At 44.5% G+C, this 24,342-nt stretch overlaps 1 protein-coding gene across 2 annotated transcripts in view; it reads left to right on the top strand.

Moving 5' to 3' along the window:
* The first annotated feature begins 5,864 nt into the window (after positions 1–5,864).
* Positions 5,865–24,342, top strand: part of Ap3b1 (adaptor related protein complex 3 subunit beta 1) — a 205,645-nt gene continuing 187,167 nt past the window's right edge. Inside the window, exon 1 of one of the 2 annotated variants that reach the window (XM_036206993.1) lies at positions 5,865–6,527. In XM_036206993.1, coding sequence (XP_036062886.1) covers positions 6,400–6,527 — 128 coding nt within the window. In that variant the 5' untranslated portion in view covers positions 5,865–6,399. Of the gene's footprint in view, positions 6,528–6,562; positions 6,596–24,342 lie in introns of those variants that run through there. The other variant, XM_036206994.1, reaches the window with a different exon arrangement.

Consider the following 24,342-nt stretch of genomic DNA (forward strand, 5'->3'; position numbering starts at 1 on the left):
CACATCCTTAAAGTATATAGGCTGATTTAATTCTATAGTTTTTTCTATTATCCAATGTCTCTCTGCAGCTGTTGTTCCTTTCTCATATTATTAAGAAAATTAATGTTAATAGAGCATTATGTAATTTATTTCTGGGTTTTTTGTTACTCCTTTCTGTTTATTTAGCATATCCTTTAGAGTTCAATTTGATCTTTCTACAACTGCTTATGTGGTATATGTAATATGCTTTATATTATAATAAGCAAAAAACTGTTTCATTTTACCAGAGACATATGCTGGAGCATTGTCAGTTTTAATTTATGCAGGTATACCCATAATGGCCATAACTTCTAGCAAATGTGTCATTGCTGAATCAGCTTTTTCAGAACCCAAAGCCATTGCCCATTGAAATCCTGAATAGTTACCAGTGATATGGTGTACATATTTCAATTTTCTAAATTATGCAAAGTGAAACACATCCATCTGCCAGATTTCATTCCTCTGAGTACCCTTTGGGTTACATCCTGCTGGTAGTGGAGTCTGATTGTAAAAAGAACAAGTGGAACATTTCCTTGGCTTGTTGCCAGGTTATGGAAAAATTCTATTTTTAACCTTTAATATTGACATGATTTTTTTAAAAAATAAAATTCTGAGTCCTCCAGCACATTTCCTATCAATAGTTTATTGATCTTGTCATTACCTTGTGCTAGAGATCCTGGCAGACTCATATGGGAGAGGATGTGAGTTATAAATAAGGGATGCTTCCTATTCCTGATTATACCTTGTAACTGAATAAATGACAAAGTTAATTCTGACTCATCAGGGATAACTTCTGGAGTCTCAATATGTAAGACCACCCTTTCAGTGTACTGAGAATCAGTAACTATGATGAAAATTTCAAAAAAATTATTAATACCATCAGAATAGCATACAATTCCTATTTTTGAACCAAAATATAAGGACTTTGAACCACTTTACTTAAATTTTCTGATTTGTAACCTGCCTTTCCTTGTTTATTTGCATCTGTATAAAATGTAGGGGCTTCAGATATTGGAGTTTCCCGTACAATGTGAGGCAGGATCCAATCAGCTCTCTTTATAAGTTGAATTCTATTGCTTTTGGGATATTTTCTGTTAATCTCTCCCAAAAAAATTACTGCAAACTCTTTGCCATAATTTGTCAATGTCACCCTCAGTTAAAGGTATTACAATTTCTGCTGGGTTTATTCCTGCTAATTGACAAAGTCTCAATTTTCCTTTTAAAATCAACTCAGAGATCTTTTCCATGTAAGTTAAAAATTTTTTACTCTGTTTATTTGGGTAGAAATATCCATTCCAATATAATATCTTCCCTCTGCATTAAAATTCCTGTAGGAGAATGCTTAGAGGGTAAAATAACCAAAATACAACCAAGCTTTGGATCCACATGATCCACGTGTCCTTCCTGTACTTTCTTTTCCACCAAGGCCAATTCTCTCTCAGCTTCAGCTGATAATTCTCTTGGACTATTTAAGTCCTTGTCACCTTCTAAGTTTTTGAACAAATTACACAGTTCATCATTTTTTACCCCAACAACAGTTCATAGATAGGAAATGTCTCTGAATGATGTTTGAAAGCCATTAAGAGTCCATAATTGATCTCTCCTAATTTTCATATTTTGGAGTCTAATTTTTTTGTAGACCTATTTTATATCCTAAATAATTAAAATAATTTCCTCTTTGTACCTTTTCAGGAGCAATTTTTAATCCCCAACAAGGTAAAATTTTCTTTACTTCTTAAAACATTCATTCTAAGGTATCTGCATTTGAATCAGCTAGTAAAATATCATTGTGTAATGATAAATTATAGATTTAGGAAATTTTTTATGTGTCACTTCCAATGGCTGTCTTACAAAATATTGGCACAAAGTTGGGCTATTTAACATTTCCCTGTGGGAGAACCCTCCATTGATATCTCTTAACTGGCTGAGAATTAGTATAAGTAGGTACCATGAAGGCAAATCTTTCTTTGTCTTTTTCTTGTAAGGGTATTGAGAAGAAATAGTCTTTTAAATCAATAACTGTAATTGGCCATCCTTTAGGTAACAGAGTAGGCAAATCTACTATAATCTCTCTCCAGATTATAGAGAGCCCATTGTCTAAATTACCTTTTTAATTGCTCTTAGGTCTGTTACTATTCTCCATTTACCAGATTTCTTATTAACAACAAATATAAGAGAATTCCAAAGGCTGGTTGATTCTTCAATATGCTGAGCATTTAACTGTTCTTGTACCAGTTCTTCTAAAGCCTGAAATTTCTCTGTTGTTAAAGGCCATTGCTGAACACATACAGGCTTGTCTGTTAACCATTTTAAAGGTAGAGCTGTTGGTGTCTTTGAAAGATCAGCAGTTGTTGTGCCCTGTTCTTGGACAATCTGGATGGCTGGTGACCACTCTTTATAATAATACCTCCTAATATTTTTTTCTCAGAAATGTGTTAGTTTATGGTTTGATTTTGAGGTTGGAGGAATGTTAATTGGGGTATTCAATTGTTGTAATAGATCACAGGGTAGGGGGACAGCCTTACTTACCTCACTAGACCCCACCACTTAATTGTATTTTCAGGGGTATCCCTCACCCACACATTTTTAGTTGTGCCAGTCTGCCTTGTGCCTCTAATGGGAAGAGATTGTCTAGCTAAGGTAGGAGCTTTATTTCATTTGCTCCCCCCATTTGCCTCACTCCAGACCCGCCGGCAGCTCCTCTCCTCCTCCTAGTCACCCACCCTACTAACTCTGGCATTTCCTTTCCCTTGCCAGCCTCTCAGGTGGACCCCAAGGTCTGAGACACTCAGAACCCTTCTATTGCTAGGCACCACCCCCCATTACCATCCCATTGCTACTCAGCTAATTGTTACCAACCACCATAGAGCCAGAGGCCAATGACTATCAAGTAGCCCCAGGAGGTAAAGAACAGTAACAGTCCAGAGGTATTTACACCCCCAGACTCAAAAGAGTCTGGAATCTGCAAAAAACAGACTTTAACGTAACAATCTATTATTATTAAATGCCCTCAGCAGTTGATTACCTGTGCCTCCTGGATGCTAAACTACCAAAAAAAACAAAAAAAAAAACAAAAAAACAACCCCAACAAAACAAAACAAAACAAAAACCCAACAAACAAACAAACAAACAAACAACGAAACAGGTGCCTTGAGGTTTGTCTTAGATAAGACTTATCTCAGGTGAAAATTAAAAGCATGCTCCAAGTTTCTCTCTCTCTCTTGCTAACACTAACCAATAAAATTCTGATAGCATAGTACTAAACATTGTAACATCATGGCTACCAGCTCAAGATTTTAAATTCCCTGTGGCTGCTTCTTAATATGTTTAAAAATTCTCCCGAGCTCCAGAGCCAGCTTGAATCCACCTGGACAGGTCAGATCCACTTCAGATAAGTATAATCCAAACTTTCCTGGTCTTGGGACCACCCTCCCTCACCCTGGGACTCCTCAGCGACCTCCCCAAGGTAACATTTTTTCTAAACTTCCTCTTCTGCCTTGCCAGCACCTTGTCAGACCCCGAACAGTCACAGAGCCTGAAGCAGTGGAAGACATTCCTAAAGCAGCAGCGGACAATTCACTACCTCAGGACGTCTGGCTACCCCTGAAACCCCCTTCCCTACCCCCAGAAGTTAACTGACACCTACTGAGTCAGCTGGAAGCAGTTTTGGGAGACACAGCGCCCCCTTTCCCATTCACCTGCCATTTTTTTTTTAAATAAGAACAAAGAATCTGGAATGTTAGAATTCCTAGCCACTCCCCCATGACCACACATGTGCTGGCAAGACGCTTAGTCACCCAGGGCCTTATGTATTATGTGCACTGCGTGATCATGTAATCTATGTGTGTGACATAGCTAAGTAAGCCCATATGCACATGTGTAGGGGAATGTATAAAAGCGGGTCCCACTCACCCCTCTGCCCTCTCTTCCTGCATGATCTTTCCATAAGCCTAAGCACCCCCTTCTGATCCCTTCCCTTAATAAACTCTTATAGTGAGTTTTGTTGTACCTTGTGGCTTTTCTCAAATGGTAAACAGCACTGCTTAATGAATATTATTGCACTGCTTAATAAATAACAACCCTGTCATTAAAAACAAAATAAACCTTTTCCATAAGAAAATGAACTATTTGAGATAAATCGGACTAATATGTTTATGTACACTTCCAAAAATGCAAAAAGGACATGGAATAAGAACATGAAAGTGAAAGGACCAGGCAGATGCTGCTCTGTTTTCTCAGAGATCGGGCCTCAATTTCAGTTTCCTGAGACTTGAGCAAGCAGTTTCTGGGAGGGCCGTGAACAAAGGACATAGTCCTTGCAGTAGCTCCCTTTCTGCACGTACTCTGCTCAAGGTTCAGCCAGTTGTTCACTGTCTGGGACCCCTCACCAGTGCATGGGTCAATGTGAAAGCCTGGGCCACTGAGCCAGCCCCCAGCCCTCACAGTCAGTATGTGCTAGGCCAGCCAGCCTCCAAGGCAGCTCAAGGACAAAGCCTGGGACTTGTCCAGGCCTGCCCCAATATGGATAATAGTAACCCCTAACTAACCCCAGCCAATTAAAAGTTACTAACATGATTGCCACTCACATAAACCAATCCTGAGTCTATTCCTATGTAGTCTGTAGACCCCAAGGCTCCCCCCTTTAAAAACCGTGCCCCATTGCTACTTGGGGTCTCTCCTGCTCTGCTGCTTTGTCAGAGTCCCGAGTTAACTTGTAACAAAACAAAGACTCTGCTTTTGCATCAGATTGGGGCTCTTGGTGGTCTTTGGGGGACTCAGTACAAAAAAAAGATATCCACATCCATTATCAACATGAATATAAATTAATTATAACACAAATAATATCCATAATATCACATTTATGACAAAATTATGAGAATGTGAAGAAACGTCCTCTCATACACTGCATTGGAGTAACATGCTATGATACTGGAGAACAATTTAGATCTGGTCAAAGTGTACATATTCATACACTCAGCTATGTTCTGCAGTGAAGACGTGTACATCAGTGTCCTTACTTGACAGATGAAGTAACCAAAGCTTAGTGTCTTTCCCTAGTGAATGAATTCATCCATGTACAACATTTAGAATAGTGCCTGGGATATAATCGTCACATAACTCCTCGTTATGTATCATCACCAGCGATCAGATGTAGGCAAGACTCTACAAATCTATCAATATCATCAATACTGGGGAGCAACATATTTGAGATGATCTAAGATTGTATGTCTGGACAGGTCAATGAACTGCCAGCCTTTGATCAGTCTGGAGGCCAATTGCTCCTCTCCTTCCTAGCACTAAGGAGGAGCATGTTTCTCCAGAGACGTGACCTTTCAGTCAAGTAGAGGATCCTTGGTGGGCCCCCAGTTGGTGTTAGCCTGGTGCTATCCTTGGGTTTTGGTGGCTGGCTGCCGGGCTCCAGGTATTCAGTTCCTCCTGGGCTGCAGGTGAAGGGAAAGCAGAAAGAAGGGGCGGTAGCCACCAGCGATGCTCGCTGGGGAGGGTCCCCCAGGAAAGCTGCTCAGGACAGGAGGGCTGCAGCAGCTCCATGGCCAGCAACCATCCCACCTGCCTGGCTAGGCGATGTTAGAAAGCTGTTTGCCAAAAAGTGGGAGCAGGTGGCGCTCAGAGGCGAGGCCACTCCCACAGCCTGTGGAGGCTCTGCTCTGGGCAGCTGACTGCGGGCGGGACGCTCGCTTCAAGCTTCAAGTTGGGGAGCTTCAGGCCCCCCGGACTACCTAGCCAATTTTGGCGGAGGTGCGGGGGGGGATGCCTGCTCCTGTGCGGACCCTGCAAGCCACGCTCGGGAGGAGGAGCTTTCAAGTCTAGAACGTCCGTCAGGCCACACTGGCTGGGAGAGGAAAGGAAACCAGCCTCGAGGCAGCGAGCTCGTGACTGCTGAAGCGGAGTTGATCTGGAGTGTGCATGGCATTTTTTTTTTTTTTCCTGGAAGAATCGAGGAGCGATCCGTGGGCAGCAGAATTGAAGCAAAGAACCCTGGAGGCCCAGCAGCAAAACGCACGCAAGGGCTTCAAATCCAGTAGTGGATCCCAAGCCCACCACCCTCCGGCAGACGCGGTGCAGACCCGGCTTCCTGGAAGGCTCCCGGGTGTGCAGCTTCCCGGCCGCTTCTAATACCCGGAGCGCGAGGATCCAGCGCAACCCGGGAGCCGCCAGGCGCCTGGCCCGGGCGGACACAGTGCGCACGCGCAGGGGGGTGGGCCGCCGGGTCGGCCGGAGCGGTGACGAGCCCGGAAGCGCCGGCGCGCGCCCCTCCGTTCCGCAACTAGTTTTGTTCGGTGTCGTCGGGACGCGAGCCCTTCGGAGAGGACCCCCGGCCTCCGCCGCCGCTGCCGCCGCCCGCTCGCCGGTACCGCCGCGATGTCCAGCAACAGTTTCGCCTACAACGAGCAGTCGGGAGGAGGGGAGGCGGCGGAGCTGGGGCAGGAGGCCACCTCGACCATCGCTCCCTCGGGCGCCTTCGGCCTCTTCAGCAGCGATTGGAAGAAGTGAGGACCCGGGCTCGGGGTGCGGGAGCGCCGCCGCAGGGACGCCAGGCGGCCGCCCGGCTGCTCTGGTGGGTGGCTGGGGTGGCCCCGCGGGGCGCAGGGCTTTTTTTAGGGGGAACATCTCGGGGCGTGGAAGGCGGCGGGGGAAGAGAACCAGTGGGTGAGCTGGAGTCCCACTTCCCAAACCGTTGACTTGAGTTGATCTGGGCTGCGCGCAGGAGTTTGGAATTTTGAACTTCTAGTGAATTTCAGGTCTGCAGGGTCAGACCTGGAGCAAGGCACTTTTTGAAGGTGAAGAGGCCATTTGAGGAGGGAGGTTGAGAGTAGGAAGGTCGCTTATTGGACTCTGCCGACGTAGGGGCTAAGCGGTGGTTTGGGGTTCTGTATGAATGACACACTGGTTTTGATCACGTTTTGGCGGTTTTACTTGATCTTTGCCCCAGGGTACTCCCCCACCCCCATTCCCCTGAACATGGAGATAATGTTTAAATAGAGTGCTATGAACCAGTCCTAATGTAATTATTTACAAATAGAGTGAATTTAAAAAATAAACACTACGGGGCTGGAGAGATGGCTCAGAGGTTAAGAGCCACCGGCTGCTCTTCCAGAGGTCCTGAGTTCAATTCCCAGCAACCACATGGTGGCTCACAGCCATCTGTAATGAGACCTGGCGCCCTCTTCTGTATAGATAATAAATAAATAAATCTTTAAAAAAATAATAAAATAAACACTAAGCAGTGTACACTTTTTGTAAAAAATTACTAAGGGTTCATGTCAGATACCACCCAGAATTGAAAATATCCTTGGCGGTTTCATTCTTAGTTTAGTTTTTACATTTTTTGGGTGGTGGTGGTGGAATTGGGCTGTATATAAATGTACAGAATTATGACAACTTTGTTCGTTTCGGTGTCCGCCCCAGCCCCCCCCCTCCAGTGGTCTCATCTCACTATGTAGAGCAGGCTGGCCTGGAAATCAGAGAAATCCACCTGCCTCTGCCTCCCCAGCGCATGCAGCACCGGGCCAGTCCACATTTGTCTTACTTTTGATCTCTTATTGCTACACAATGTGGTAAAATGTAATAGACGGTCACTAGATTGTGCCAACTTAAGGCAGAGTAACCGGGCTGATAGTTTTGCCGATGTTAGGAGGGTATAATTAAGCTAAGAATTTGGGGAGGTGGTTAGAGGCAGCCTTGTTCTGTAAGAGGCCTAAACTGGAACTGGCTGTCCTCCCTCCTTCCTTTCCTCCCTGGTACTGAAATTACACTGTGAACTATTAATACCAGTTTTATAATTAAAATTTAATAGGATTGGGTAGACACGTGCTAATAGCTGAAATTGAGGTGAAAATTTGACTCTCTTGACTGAAATCTCATATATAGCATATTAATTATCTTTGTGTTCATTGTTTCCAGGATAGGAAAGTTTAAGAAATACTAGATCTCATCTGCCATTGTGTGCATTTAGGTGACTGACTGATCCAACAAGAAGTTTATTCTGATACCCTATTTTACTTAGCAAAATGTTTCCGTTGTTGAATTTGCATGTGACTTGTGTACAGTTAATCTCCTTTTCTGATTTGTGAGCATCTCAGATGCTTTTTTCTTTTTCTTTTCTTTTCTTTTTTTTTCTGAGACAGGGTCCCTCTGTGTATCTTTGGAGCCTGTCCTGGAACTCAAAGAGATCCTCCTGCCTCTGCCTCCAGAGTGCTGGGATTAAAGGCATGCGCCACCACTGCCCAGCAGCTTTTTTCTTTTCTTTTAGATTAAGTAAAGTTTGGGCTTGGTTTGGGAAGAACGTGTGGCTTTATAGTTAGCTGAAGTTAGAGTTGAATAAAATGCCTTGACTCTGAGTGCTTGTGCATTTGGGTACTCATAATTATGTCACCTTCAGTGTGTGTCTGCGTTTGGGGCCTTGCCTAGGCAAGTGCCCTGCCATTGAGCCACATCCCAAGCCCGCAGTCCTTAGTGGATGGGTACCAGATACTTCTTTTATTCCACTTTAATGATGAGGAACTTGTAGTCCAGTGGTTAATCTGCCCAAGGTCACAGAGCTGTCTGAATTTGAACCTCGACCTTCTGATCTCAGTTTTTTTTCTAAGGTGTTTGGACTTGAAATTGATGTTATTTTTAGTAGGGAATGCATATAGCTCACCAAAAGTTTAAAACTTTGACCAGCAGCCGTAGACTCTCTATGACCCTGAAGCTTTCAGGAGTTGACACATGTGGCTACTGAACTGCAGTCTTGTGGAGTTAGTCAGCAGAAACAAACACTCCTGTTCTGCAAGTGGTCACTTAATCGCTCCTGAGTTCTAAAAAAAAAAGTCTTTGGAGACAGGCTCTCACTGTGTAGCCCAGGCTGGCCTCAAACTTGTAATCCTTCTGCCTTAGACTCTTGAGAGCTTATGTTTGCAGGCCCCCACCACACCCCGCTCTTTGGCTCTGCTTTTTAATGGGTTGTTTTGAAATAGCTTCTTTTCTTTTTGTTTTTACTTTCAAGTCATTTTAGGTTTTTTTCTTCAGCACTCTTTATGTAGACTCACCAATTAAAATTCTTCATTTTTCACTTTTCAGTTATATGTCTTGGTGTGTGGGATTGTGCCGTGCCCATGGAGGCCAGAAGAAGGCATTAGATCTCTGGAGCAGGCTGTTGTGAGCTGCCTAATATGGTGCTGGAAATAAAACTGGGGTCTTCTCCAAGATCAGCCTGTGCTCTTAACCACGGAGCTGTCTCTCCAGTCTAGAATCACCATTCAAAACAAGAGTCGCTGTGCTGCTCACCCGCCCCTGTCCCCTTTCCCTCCCCTCCCCTCCCCTTCCCTTCCCTCCTCTCCCCTTTCCTTCTCCTTCCCTCTCTTTCCTTCACCTCCTCTCCCCTTCCCTCTCTTTCCCTCACCTCCTCTCCCCTTCCCTCTCTTTCCCTCCTCTCCCCTCCCCTTCCCTCCCTTTCCCTCCCCTTCCCTCCCTTCCCATTTACGCACACATGCACACATGCCACATGTCACATGAATTATTATCTTTGGAACCATGGAGATTAAGTTGTTTAAAATCATGCCCTTTACCCTTGAAAGCTTAGTTTCTGTTTTTGGTAATAAAAACCATCTTTTATGCAGTCGTTGTTACAGATGCGATCAAGAAGTTTAATATTGATACAGAATAGTAACCAGTCCAGTTTTTCCCTTTGTTCCAATGTTGCCTCTTCCTTTTAGGATGTTTTTCGTTAGTATGGAATCTAGTCTACTATCCTACAACATTTCATACAGTGATCATATCCCTTTAACTTCTCTTAATGATTTCTTAGCCTTTCTTCACCTCATAAGGTCATCCCTTGTGTGGGGGACCAGCTCCCACTTTTACGACCAGGGTACTCTTGAGTAGGGAGAAGTGAGGAATATTTAGTTAGAAAGAGATACCTAGACAGCCAGAGGAAAGACAGAAACACAGGATAACCTCGGGAGGGCCTGGGTTAAAACCCCACCAGCCCTGAACTTTATTCAAAAGGACTTTTTATAACAATGCCAAGGGGAGGGGCAAAAGCCCCCCCCCCCCCCAATCATTCTCTCATGCAGTCCTGCTGTGTAAAGCCACTATGAAATCTTGGGCTCAAACACCCTTGACATATTTAAAAAGTGCCAGTCAATTATTTTATAGCATAGTAATCAACAGGGATTTGTTGGTGTTGGTGTTTCTTCATCTTTAGGTTTGGGTTGTATAGTCCTGACTAGAGCATTGCCATAGGTAACATGTCTTCCAGCTGTTATGAGACACAGGACATCCACTGTATTCCTTGTTTTCCCAGCTAAGGGCTTTTCTGATATCTCGACTATATTATTACTATTTTTATCCCCCCCCCTCCTCGTTCTTGGGAAGATACTTGAGACCATGTAGAGAGCTTTCTCATTAAGGTCTTCAGCAGTCAATTATGATACTTCTTTTTTAAAGATTCATTTTATGTTTATTTATGTGTCTGAGTGTGTGTGCGCATATGTGTGTGTCTGTTTATCTGTGTCTCTATGTCTGTGTGAGTATGTGCATGTAAGTGTCGGTGATGAAGGAGGCCAGAAGAGGGCGTCAGTCCCCTGGGGTTGGAGTTAAACATGGTTGCGAGCCCTCTGGTGCGGATGCTGGGAGCACTCAGGTGCTCCTCACTGCTGAGCCATCCATCTTCTTCACCCGCCTTTCCTGCTGTGTGCTCGCGTCCTCCTCCATGTGCTCTCTCGTCCTTTATCTTGGGACGCTGTGTTCTTTAGACCTTCACTGACCGTTTCATCTCTTCCCATCAATCCTCAGTCAGTTTTGTTTTCAGAAGTTTGTGTGTAATCCTTCAAACGCAGTCAGATTTGGGAGGGTTGTACAGCTTTATGAGCAGCTCCCCAGCACAGCACAGTTGTTTGTTAGTCTCCCTGGCGTGTTAGCTCACTGGGGTTGAGGCTTTTCCCTCTTCACTTTCAAATGTAAAGAACTAACTCGTTGCTCCCTTTTCTTTTGGAATAGTTGTACTTTACTACTTTTAGTTTTCTTCTAAGTTATTTTTCTTTATCTTGAGAAAGAGAGAGAGAGAGAGAGAGAGAGAGAGAGAGAGAGAGAGAACCTTTATCTTAGTCCATCTGGGTGTGTGTGTAAAGAAAGAATTTCACATTTCTTTCTGCCTTAAGCATTTAATTGCAAAGTAATTTCTCGATGACTCAGGTAAGACTAACCAATGTCCTGATTTTCTTCTGAATTTCTAAGTAGCTTATGTATCTTATTAAAACATTTAAGGCATCATTTAAAAAATTGTATTGCCATGCAGTAATTGTATATATTTATGATGTTTGTTGTGGTATTCAACATGTGTATTCATTTGTACTGATCGTACCAGGGTAAATTAGCAATTCTGTCACCTTACTTGTTTAGGGCCTTCGGCTCCTCACTGCTCACTTCGTTACAACTGCAGAGTAGTTCATTGAGAACTGTAATCGGCTCACTCTTTTACTGTTGTGAGGAGACACATGACTAGGGTAAAAGAAGCATTTAATTGGGGGCTGGCCTACAGTTTCAGAGGGTGAGTCCGTGATCATGGTGTAGATAGGCGTGGTGGGGAGTGTAGCTGAGAGCTTTATATCCTGGTCTGCAGGCAGCTGGCAGAGGGAGCAAGACTGGGCCTGGTGTGGGCTTTTGAAACCTCAGCCCACTCCCAGAAGCACATCTCCTCCAACAAGGCCATGTGTGCTAATCCTTTCCCCAACATTCCACTAACGGGGACCAAGCGTTAAGCATGTGGGCCTGTGGGGACAGACCATGCTCCTTCAAACCACCGCAGGCCACTAGAACTGACTCTTACCTGACTAGTTGGGCCGCCATCCAGCTCCTCTCTCCCCCACTCAGTGCGGTAGAAGCGATTGCGAATGTGGGATACCAGAGCACAAGGTTTCCGGAGTCTCCTTGCCTTTGGGAGCATTGTGGTGTTTTAGAGTGTCACAGGAGACTAGGTTTAAATAAGTGCTTTCCAATAATAGTGCTTCCTTGTTCAACTTGGTTGATTTCCTCAAATTTCAGTTTCCTTGTTTCTAGAAAGGGTGTGATTGATTAATTGCCTGGTCTGGGATTTTTTTTTTTTTTTTCCTTTCAAGACAGGGTTTCTCTGTATAACCCTGTCTGTCCTGGAACTCACTCTGTAGACCAGGCTGGCCTCAAACTCACAGAGATCCTCCTGCCTCTGCCTCCCGAGTGCTGGGATTAAAGGCATGCGCCACCACCACTCGGCTTCTGGCTTCTGGGAGTGTTTTGTAAAGACAGTGTATTTGAAAGAAAGCTTTTGCCTTCTCTTCCTCCTTTTCTCTCTTCCCTTTTTCCTTCTCTCTTTTCCCCATCCCTTCCTTCCTTCTCTTTTTATCTATCTTACTTCTTTTTGAGCTAGGATCTCATACTCTTGAGGTTGACCTGAAACTCACTGGGTGTAGACCAGATTAGCCTCAAACTCACAGCAGCCCTCTTTCTTCAGCCTCCCTTCATGCTGGGATTACAGGCGTGGGCCCCCATGCCCAGATTACTTCTAAGCTAGAATCTAGACTGACGTAAGGAGAACTGGGAAGAGCATCTCTGGAGTGGTAATGCCGGAGCTTAAGGTCTGAGGAGATGGTTTGCCACGTGGATGAAAGAGGGAGTGTTACTTGGGCCAGGAATGTAGAACAGGGGAGCCGTAGGAAAGGACCCGTGCTCAGATGAGCGATTGGACATCGAGGTTCTAGGCTGCAGCTAGGAAAGCTTGGGGATGGCTCAGCCGCCCCGGGAGAGTTTGTTAGAAGATGGGCTGATTGTGCAGCTTAAACCATGCATGGCTGAATAGAATAGAAGGATCAGGAAAGAGCAGAGAGAGAGAGAGTGAATAGAATGGAGACTGTGGAGGCCCTTGCTTCTAGTAAGTAAAGATTAGCAGCCCATCCCCCACGGAACTGCACTGAAAGGGGACAGTTCAAACCCTCTGCTGACCACGTCGGAGTGGGTTTGTTACTTTAGATCCACGGAATAGGTTTAGAGCCTTCTAAAGGGCTGGCTGCAGGTTTTCCTGAGTGGGTATATTACACCAGTGCATTTCATTGCATTATCAACTTCATAGTGTCAACCTCGAATATTCCATCATTGCCTCGGCTCTTGAATCCAGTGCTTCTCACGGCTGCTGCATGGAGGTCACACACACCGGTTCGTATGGAGTTGTCGTAGGTCCGGCTGTGTGTCTGCCGCTTTCCCTGTCTTTCCAGAAGGTGGTAGACATGCACCGAATGAGACAGTCTTTGTAGATGAGGTCCTTAAGTAAGTTTTTCCAAATAAGCCAGTTTCAGGGGTCGGCACTTCACTAGTAGTAAAACATTATTTTGACACAGCTTAAAAGGTGCCCTGGCGTCACAGTATGAGTCTGTAAATGTGCTTATGAGATTGTTTCAATTCCCATTGATAATTAGTTTGATTAGCATCTGTAGCATGTTTTTATTTATTTATTTTTTATTGAATTCTTCTTTATGGTTCCAGTACTAAGAACTTGGTCTTCTTTCTTCTTATTTACTCTGGTATTTTTGATGGGTATGTTTATATTATTCAGTAACTCTGTGTGCTTAAGATTCTGGAAACTCAATGGATATTTGTTGAACATTTACCTAGAGCAGTGGTTCTCAGCCTTCCTAATGCTGCCACCCTTTAATACAGTTCCTCATGATATGGTGACCCCCCCCACCATAGTTATTTTTGTTGCTGCTTCATAACTGTAATTTTGCTACTGTTATGAATCATAATGCAAATATTTGATATACAGTGAAAGGGTCTTTGTCGAATGACTCCAGAGAGGTCATTTTCCACAGGTTGAGAAACACTGACCTAGAGCCCTTACACATTGTGATTATTAAATGACATAATTTATGTGAAGTGGATCAGGAAAGCATTTTTTTTTTGGTCCATAATTTTGCCTGACAGGTGTTTTCAGGTCCTTTTACTCTGTTCAGGGATTCAGATCAAACTAACACTGTCTAATAGCTTGTGCTGTTCAGAAGTGAAGGCTCGGAGAGAGAGTTGTGGGCACTTGCTGCTCTTGCAGAGGACTGTAGTTCGGTTCCCAGTACCCACGTGGCAGCTCACAACTGCATGCAACTCCAGCCTGCACACATGTGCAAACACACACACACACACACACACACACACACACACACACACACACGGGAGGGGCGGCAGACAGGGTGGCTGGGGATATTGGGCGCCCTTTAAGGAGGGGGTAAAGTGATTGGTTCTGTGGCTCCTCCCTATACAAAGGTAGCTGGTCTGGCCTTGGACAGTATCCCCTGAAGTTACTTGGGTATTGTTTCAGAACAGCCACTCTTCATGGCCTTGCTTCTCTCTTGGCTGTGTTCGGTTTACTCATCCTCTTCAAAGGCATATTTTATTACAAACTTTGGCTCATTCTGAATGCATTCCTCTGTGTTTGTCTTGGTGTTGTGATTGGACCCAGGGTCTTGTACGTGTTACGCTCGTGGTCTGCCTTGAGCTGGACTCGCAACCCATGGTGTTTCAGCTGTAGACGGTAGTCATTTGTCTCCTGACAGTAATACGGGCACATGCTTACCGTAGATTGTATTGGAATTCTCACCTTTCCTGTGTGAGGTACCTATTGAATGGCATTATTAATATAATTTAATTCTTGAAGTATATCCTAAACTACATGTGATGAATAAAAATGAGGTGGAACATGCCTGTAAGCAGGGTCCTCCTTTCTGGAGTGTCCTTTTGTTCTGCCTCACGTGTCTTGTCCTTGGTGGAGAACCAGTTCCGACTTCACAGCTGCTCAGCCAGGAAGTGGCTCAGCCCTTGGTAGAGGTCATTTAAGATCACCAGCCTTTCTGAAAACCCCAGTCCTTGCACTTGGAGCTCGTCAGATTGTGAGCTGTGAGATCGTGTTGTCTCGTCAGATTGTGAGCTGTGAGATCGAGTTGTCTCGTCAGATTGTGAGCTGTGAGATCGTGTTGTCTCGTCGGATTGTGAGCTGTGAGATCGTGTTGTCTCGTCAGATTGTGAGCTGTGAGATTGTGTTGTCTCGTCGGATTGTGAGCTGTGAGATCGTGTTGTCTCGTCAGATTGTGAGCTGTGAGATCGTGTTGTCTCAGAAAACACTCAGCTCTGAGCATCGTTACTCTCAAGGAACGATCTTAAACATCAGCAACAACAAAAAGCAGACAGATGGTTCCCTGAAATGTTCTTTTTTTTTTTTTTTAAAACACATTAAAGTTAGACACACAGAATGACAAATGTGTCGTAGTAAAATAATATGACAGCATGGCGCTGGTGTATATAAATGAGCCACTGACAAAAACAAATGGCCCCCAGTCCAAATGGAAAATTTAAAGTGAAGAGCCCAAAGTAGACTAATAAGAGGGGAAATGATTTCCTGTATTTCATATTATGAACAGTGCTGGTTGCAGTTAGGGAAGACATTTAGCACATGAAGCACAGCAAGTTCACAGACCCACACAAGGAGGCAGTTTGCGGCCAGTGTGTGCTCCCTGACTTCAGGGCCGGTTATCTGTGTTGCCCATAGAAAGAAGGCCAGTGTCTAACCCTTCCGCAGGGAGTTGGCATGGAGCTGAGTAAGGGGGGGCTGTAAGTGAGTCTGGTTCCAAAGCCATCTTTACTCTAGGGGTGGGTGAAGAATACAGCTGTGAAGGAAGGAGAGGAAACCAGTAAGCGTGAGGGACAGAGTGGTGAGGAGGGGTGTGCAAGGCGGGGGCCAGATGGCAGCGGGCTCCATAGCTGAGGGTGTGGAGTCTGTTCTGCCAAGACAGCAGTGTGTGTATTTAGAACATAGATAACTGCTAAGTGTCAATTGTGGGACTGATGTATTTCAGTAACTAACACATTTTAGAAGTAATTTATTGATTCAACACATAGGAATGCTGTCTGCATGCTAGGCATTGCTCTTTAAAAAGGTTCTTCCTTCTCTCTCTTCCTTCCCACTTCCTTTTAGTGTGCGCATACGTGTGTATGTATATGTGTGTGTGTGTGTGTGTGTGTGTGTGTGTGTATAGTATTGTGTTCTTATGTGCCTGTGAGTATGTTCTATTCCATGTTGGAATCAGTGTACAGCTTTTGGGAATTGGTTCTCTCCTTTCACCAAATGGGTCCCAGGGGTCGAACTAAGATGGGCAGCCTTGGTGGTGTATGTCTTCACCCTCTGAGCCATCTCCTGGCTCCAGGTACTGTTCTTAATGCTGAGGCGGGGGGGAAGAGGAGGAGTTGGGGGGAGGAGGAGGAGGATAGTTTAGAGTCTGATGGTCAAGAAGGCAGGAGGAGGAGGTGGGAGGGGAGGAGGGGGAGGTAGTTTAGAGTGAGGTTGGGCTGAGTGTCCAGTGCAGAGCCAGGAGAAAGTCCAGGAGCGCATACATGAAGGAGGTGAGGAAGCAACACGTGGTGTCTGTTGAGCCACAAGGATAATAATTGCTTAGGCATCAAGGCAGGAGAATCTGACCCATGTGCAGATCAGAGAGAGGCCAGTGTGGCTGGAGTGAGCACAGGAGGAACAGTGAATAATAGAAGATGAGATAAGAAGAGGTGAAAGTTGGGGTGCAGGATGGGGGCCAGCTTTCAAAGGGCCTTGTAAAGACTTAGATTTTTACCCTGAGAGAGAAGGAATGCCCTGAGGGGTTTGCGGAAAGCACGGAGTGCCCCCCGTTTACCTTTTGAAAGACCTTAAAGGCTCTTAAACTAGCAGTCACTTAGAGGTCTGTGATGGGAGGTCAGCCAAGAGATATCTAATATCCCACAAGATGACGACCCTTCGGCCACACGTTGATGGAGTTGCTGCTTCTTCAGCTACAGTAGATGGATGTGTAGGGACACAGTAGGGATGGACCTGAGCTCCTTTGTCTGTGCAGTGCAAGTTTAGAATTGCTACTGAATACTATGCAGAAGACTATAGAAAGAAAACAAGCAGACACACAAAACCCCACCACTAAGGGGCTGGGGACTTGGGTATGTTAAGTTGGAGATAGTGTTGGGCATGGAAGTCGAGTTTGTAAATAGGCAGTGAGTCTGGAGTGTAAGGGAGAATGGAGGCTAGCGAAAAGGATTGGGTGAGAATGGGCAGGAAAAGGAGAAGCTGGTGCACTAGCTGCTGGGGCGTTCTTGGGGTCACGGAGTCAGAGCGTAAAGACAGTCGAGGAAAGCACCCAACTAAGAAGTGAGTTTGCGTTTGTTGGTGTGGAGAACTTGGTGATTTTGACCAGCATTTTAGGTACAGTGGCGGGTCTGAGTGGACTTGAGAGAAAGGTGAGGGATTGTAGTTAACATGTGATCTAGGACCAGGAGCAAAACCCAGCAGTGCCTGGGGAGACACGTCATGTCAAGGGGTTTTGTGTAAGATGGCAGCAGCTGTTACCATCCTTGTTTGTGGAGCCAGCTGGTGGTAGACTAGGAGGAGAGCCAGGGAATAACTCTCTCTCACAGAACACTTAGCAGATGCACAGCAGCTCTGAAATAAGCCCCACCTGATGCCCAGAGGGAGTCAGTTAACTCCCAGAGACTTGGATTTCCCTTCCAGGAGGGGCTTTGTTCTGAGAAATAGGCTTTTTAGGTGTTGTTAGGGGACATACACATTCTCTCTCCCTCTCTCTCTCTCTCTCTCTCTCTCTCTCACACACACACACACACACACACACACACACACACACACACACACACACCAGTAAACTTTGGCATGCAAATAAGAATATATGTACACACAGATTGAGACCTCATTAATTAATTAATTATAACAGAATTACCTAAGAAAGAATGAATATTAATGATGTTAAATGGGAGCTCTTATGAAGACTTTCCTCATATACCTGTCCGTAGCTGGCAGAGGGATCAAATAGACACAGGTTCAAAGCTGTGTTACTAGCCCAGTGGAATTATTTAACTGTAATTAAAATAGACAGACTCAGTTTCTCATTCCCACTGGAATGAGGCTGTAGGACTCCAGTTACCACATCAGGTAGTGGTATAGTATGGCGGAACATCCAAGGAGTACTACCAGTTGATGTGCAGTGATTGAGAGCTCACTGGGGAACATGAAAAAGTTGAGTTTGAGCAGAGCACAGAGCTGGGAGACAATGAAGGAGATTGGTGAGAAGGTTGAGGTAGCCAGAGTCTGTTTCTTGTATCATGAGTTATGTGGCACTCAGTGCAGAGTGTTGGACTTTGTCATGGAAGTTTGCACAGTAAGGAGCTGACAAAGAATTCTAAGTAGAAGAGAGGTGAATTTAAAGAGATTTATTTTAGAAATGTTTGGGGTATTAAATTGGACCAGCATGAGAATGGTATTCTGTAATGATGAGCGAGTTTGGAGTGAGGAAGGGACGTGTTTAGTTCTGTTTTGGATCTCTTGAGTTTGAGTTGATAGATGAACATTCTTTAAGCAGTCAGCGTGGTAGATGTCTATCACCAGCCTGGGTATGAGGCTACATTTGCTAGTTACAGTTCAATAATGATGCTGGACACCATTGAGTGGCAGTGTGTGGTATGTGAAAAGGCCAATGTGGACTCTTCATACCTAGCTAGGTTGGTGGTAGACATTTGATAATGATGCTGGACACCATTGAGCGGCAGTGTGTGGTATGTGAAAAGGCCAATGTGGACTCTTCTGTAAGAGAAAGATCACAACAGGTACATGGCTTTTGGTGAGTTTATGAGTCAGGAAGGCATGTTGCTCAGGCAAGCCCACTCTGCAGTTAGTCTGCCTGGAGTGAAAGCCTGTCACAGAGGGGTTAATGTACCTAGCAGTCTACCTACCATCTTGGCCCCTGGATTCCTTGGGTATGAAATAGGGATGAGGGTATCAGTAGAACCTCCACTGTGAGTAATTTTGAGGATTAAGAGATCTAACAAACTGTTAAGTATAGACTGTTAACTTATTTAACATAAACTGTTAGTATTTGCTAATAGCTGTAAGTAGTTACTAGTAGTTAATACCGGTAGCACCACTCCCAGTTTCGTGTTGTGCATTCCTGCTCCAGGTTTTGGAGCCAGCTCCCCGAGGGTAGAATTCGGTACTGTAGGAACACACATAGTGCCACTCCGAACTTGTCCAGCTTGACAGTGTCACCGTGTGACCTTTAAAAGTTGAGTTTTGGAAACATACCTTTTCAGGTGCTTCAGGGAGGAGCTTATCTCAGTAGAGATTGCATATCTGTCTCTCCAGTTCCCAACACTTCAGATGGGACACTTACCTTCACTGGCCTTGGAAACATGTTTGCTTTAAAAGAGTGAGTTTTAAAATGAATCTAGCTTTGAGTTGTAGAAAACTTATATTTACCCTCATGCAGTTGATGAGTTTCTTGGAGGAAGAGTGAATACTAATACTCAGACTTGATGCACCAACTGACTGCTTGGCATGTCTGTGTTTAGGCCCATCTGTTACTGTGGCACCATGCCCATTATCATGGTGGCATGCCAGTAGCAGTGAGGCGTGTGAGCCAACAAAGATGAATTGTTTGGATGGAATACACTATTCTGTAATACTAATTAATTTTGAGCTGATGATTCTACATGAGCTAATGTTAACCAAATACAGCCCAAGTACTATCAGTGAAAATAAAATGTATTTTGACTTACATAGGAGTATATCACAGACATCTTAGACTGCTGTTGAGAATTATTACAATCAGTGTTTACTCTGGTTCCAGCAATCAGTTTACTTTATGTAAAATTTAGAGTGTAAAGAAAAAAATGCAGTGTCTTTTCTTGTGGTAGAATGTGATTAGCAAGGAAACCACGTAACCCTGTTAATTACAGAGTTTGTACTTCCTACATGGTTCTTCACAGTATTGGATTTGGAAATAAGTCTTGTTTAATCCCATGTTTCACTGACCTCAGTCCTATGATGGTGTAATAATGAAGGTTGAGTGAGGCCAGCTCCTCCCATGGTTTGTTTTCTGCGCTGTTTTCTTTATCAGTTATGTGGGAATAATGCCAGCCACATACGCTTTATCCAGACTTTGTCTCTCCGAATATGACAGCAAAATAAAGTGGTTCAGTTACGGAAAACATTGGGGTTGAGTTAAGTGTGTGTTATAAACACATGATGTGTATAACTTCCATTTGAACACTGTCACAGTTAACCACGACGGAAAAGTTCTTACCTATTTCTCAGAAGAAGTCAAAGGGTCTTATGCAGACAGACACAGCATTCTTTCTGTGTCTTCCTTTTTAATTAATATATTCTGGAGATCTTTCCGTATTACCAGAAGAAACTAGTTCAGTGTCTTTAGCCACAATACCGTGTTCCTTGAGGTTAATGTACTTTGCTCTTGAAGGACAATATTGGTTACACTTTGTCAAGTATAAGCAGTTGTGCAGAATACAGTTTTGCACCCACACTTGTGAGTTTATCTGCTTATAGCAATTTTTTTTCTTTCTTAGTCAGGGTTTCTCTGTGTAGCCCTGGCTGTCCTAGATCTTGCTCTGTACACCAGGCTGGCCTGGAACTCACAGAGATTCACCTACCTCTGCCGCCCAAATGCTGGGTGGGATTAAATGCTTGTGGCACTTTGCCTGATTAAAGGTAGAATTGTAAGTCAGAGTTTATTGAACATTAAATTAAATGGTGGCTTTGCTGAGTTAGCTTCCAGATAGGTTATATCAAGTTCCCCTGGTGATGACTAACAGTAAAATTATTTTTTTTCACATCAGTGTCAATACTGCTGTGATCAAATATTAATATTTCAGTAGGTCTAGAATTATTTAGATATATTCCAGCTCTTGAGTTCTTTCCATTATCTTCTAGTCTTGATATGATGTCTTCTGAAGTTGGCTGTGAGTGTTGAGGAAGGCCTGCCCTTCTGTGTAGTCTCATTTGGACATAGGCATGTCTGGTTATTGATGTGTTATCTACAGCTGTTTCATGCTGCAGTAGGGATGAGTATCATCAGAGACGGTGTGACTGTTAGAGCCTGGAGTATTTCTCATCTGTCCCTTTGTAGAGCTCTACAGGCCTCTGTCACGTTAATGTGTTTAATTTTGGGATGCTTTTATGGCTGGTTTCTCATTGTTTTCAGTCATTTGACTGCTACACAGTGCGATTTTTATCTTTCCCCCTTTTCCTAAGATTTTTTTAAAAATGTGTGACTTCAAGTCCTTCTCAGTTTGGAACACCTTCTTCAGGTATTTTTGTATTTTGATTTCTCATCCTTGCTCTTGGCTCTCATCCGAGCTGTTAGGTGTTTTGAGGGCCTAGAACAGCTGTTTCCTGCCCTTGTCTCTGGGCTTTGGTTTGCATGTTTTCCCTGGGCGTGCCTTCAGTTCTTAGTCCGGTGTTAAAACTGCCCAGACTTTTTACCTCAGGTCCTGTATCTTTGAGCTCTGACTATGCTTTTGATTAGTTCGTTATTCTGGCTGTCTTTATCGTGTGATCTCTTTTGTCCATCTTCTAGTTGTGATTTGTGACCATATTTAACTACTTTACAGTTTCTACCTGGTGACTCTAGTGTTGGAATCAGTCATGGACTTGTTTCTGTATTTTCTTCCCTTCCATCTCCCCTCACCATTTAGTTTCTGCCAACCCTCCCCCCCCCATCTCAAGTTTTGATCAGATTCTGGCTATTTAGAAAAAAAACTTTGGTGAATCTGAAAAGAAAACGACCTAAGAAGGGTGTGATTTTTTTTTTTTGCTTGTTTTGTTCAGACCTTCCTGTCCCCCACTGTCTTCATGTCAGCGGTCAGTCAACAACTCCCATCGTTTCAGGCTTTGTACATCGGCCAGTGCTGTTTTCCTCCCGTACCCTAGGGCAGCATCTGTGTGGCTTCCATCTTTCCGTCTCCACTTGGTCGTGTGGTTTCTCCTTTTAGAGAGTTGGCGAGGGGTGACTGGATGGGTAAAGGTTCTAGCAGTTGTGGCTGGACTTTTGTTTTTTTGCACTTCTGTATGTTGCAAGTGAACAACAACACATGCCTAACTCTGTGCAGAGCTCCGAGGATGCAGAGGAAGTGTGGGTGGTGAAAGTGTCACCGCCGGGTGCTGTTCCGCACGTATGCGGGAAGGTTGGTGCCCTAGGCTGTGCAGCATGCCTCCTGCTGCAGTTCCCAGCCCTTCCCCGCAGATGCAGACACACTCGCCCTTACCGCCAGGAGTCCGTGTCTTCCTGAGTTTCTCAGTGTGTTGTCTGTCCCCCCCCACACCCCATTTAGATGTCTCCTGTTGGGGCGTACCTGTCACTGCCCCTCAGCACTTTCGCTAAACCTTCATTTTTAGACTTAAGCCTCAGGTGTTGCTCTTAGTGGCGCACAGCTCTTGACTGCTTTGAGGGAAGAGAAGTAACCGTTGGTGACTAGGTCATGATAACTAGTTTGTATCATTTCAGAAGACTTGGGGAAAAGACTTGGAGTGTTTTCAACAGAGGAGATGCTTGGGATAAAATCCCTTGCAGTGCCAGCCCAGTGACCTGAGAGAGAGCCAGCTCCTGAGAGGTGTTCTTTGGCCTCCACCCCTGCATGCGCACGCACATACCGCAAAGAAAACAGGTGTGCTCACCCTGGTTCGAACAGTGATTTGTATAGGTGCATCAAAATATTGCGTGGTACCACATAAATATGTACAGTTTTTATATGTCAGAAAACAAACGCACTCGGGACAGTGATACACTGGAGAGGCAGGGGCATGAAGAGCTGGAGTTTCAGGCCAGCCTGGCCTATGTGGGGAGACTGTCTCAAAACTAGTCCTCTAAAATAAACAAAAATTAAATTATTCCTGAGAGCCAAAACCTGGATGAGTATTAGTGAGATAAATTGTTGATGGTAGTCTAGTGGTTCTCCTGATGCCATGACCCTTTAATACAGTTCCTCATGTGGTGACCCCAACCTGACAGTTCTTTCGGTTTCTACTTCATAACTGTAATTTTGCTACTGTTATGAATTATAATGTAGATATCTGGTATGCAGATGGTTTTAGGCGACCCCTGTGAAAGAGTCGTTTGGCCCCCAAAGGGTTTGTGATGCACAGGTTGAGAACCTCTGGCTCAGTCTGTGTTGAAGAGGACGCACGTACAATGCCAGGTGCCACGTGGCCTCAGCTTATACACTGTGAAGACAGGCTCAAAGTGGTGGTGACCTGTGAGGGTGCTGGAGACGGGTCAGGAGTGTGCGCGAGCCTCTTATGAAGTGTCTCGGGCAAGCGTGGAGGAGGGAATGTTCTGGGGTTGATAGTTGTGTGCAAACTGAACAGAGTGTACTCTTAGAATTGGAGAATGCTATTGTAAGTCACACCACAGTAAAACTGACAAGAATATTGTGTGCTCTCTGTTCCCAAACTGCTGGAGAGCTTTTCTTTTAAAATTTCAGTCTGTCATGGATGAATACTTCTATAAAATTCAATAAAGATCAATTACTAGAAAAATAAAGTGGAAAAAAGCATGTAAAATACCGCCCCTCTTTTTATTAGATTCCATAAACATAAAATTATACTGTCAAATTGCTCTTCCAAGTTTCCAAGTGTGTGTGCTCTGAGTTTCTGTGTCTCGGAGCAGACCCTGTCAGATGATATTTTGAGTGGCACTGATGGGCACCTGTGCCAGTTAGTCTCAGTTCCCTCCTCATTTATATTGCCTTTCCCAGGGGCTGGGAGGGGGAGTTGAGTGAGTTCTGGAGTTTAGACTTATGAAAAAGAAAGGCCGTTAATACTCTCCAGACTCACTTCCACCTCCCAGGTTGTTCTGCACAGCTGGTCGAATGGTGCTTTGGGGCTGTGCTCCGGATTATTCTGGTAGAGGGGGGCACATTTCTTGGTCATAATAAGGTTTGCTTTGCTTTTCAGTGGTGCATTTCCTGTTCTTCAAACTTTTAGGCCTACTTTGGACAGGATGGGATGGGAAAAGTTATACCATTTAACACCACAAGGTGTCGCTTGTGTAAAAATAAAGTTGGCTCTCTAATACTGTGGCTTAGCAGTAAGTACAGACCTTGGTAGATAAAGAAACCTGCATTGAAACAGACCCAGCTTTTTAGCACAGTGCTTCAGATGCTGCCAATTCAACATTATTTCAAATATCTTGAAATGTTTAAATGTTTCTTAATTTCTAAGGGCCATGTAGTTCAAGCTGCTGGTCAATTTTGAATACACATCATGAAGGCAATGACTTGGAAGCAGGAGGAGAAAGTGTACTCACTGAGTGAGCCGGATGTGTCCGCTCTTCTGGTCCTTTCTGTCTGTGACAAGCCAAGGGAGCTGGGGATGGATCTGCAGTTACGCTTCTGGGAGGTCATGATGGCGGCTGTGGGGAAGCCGGGCCGCATCCTCCCCTGGACCTCAGAGTTACTAGCTCCTTCCTG

This window comes from Onychomys torridus, chromosome 15 (assembly GCF_903995425.1).
Source record: "Onychomys torridus chromosome 15, mOncTor1.1, whole genome shotgun sequence".
Lineage (NCBI taxonomy): Eukaryota > Metazoa > Chordata > Mammalia > Rodentia > Cricetidae > Onychomys > Onychomys torridus.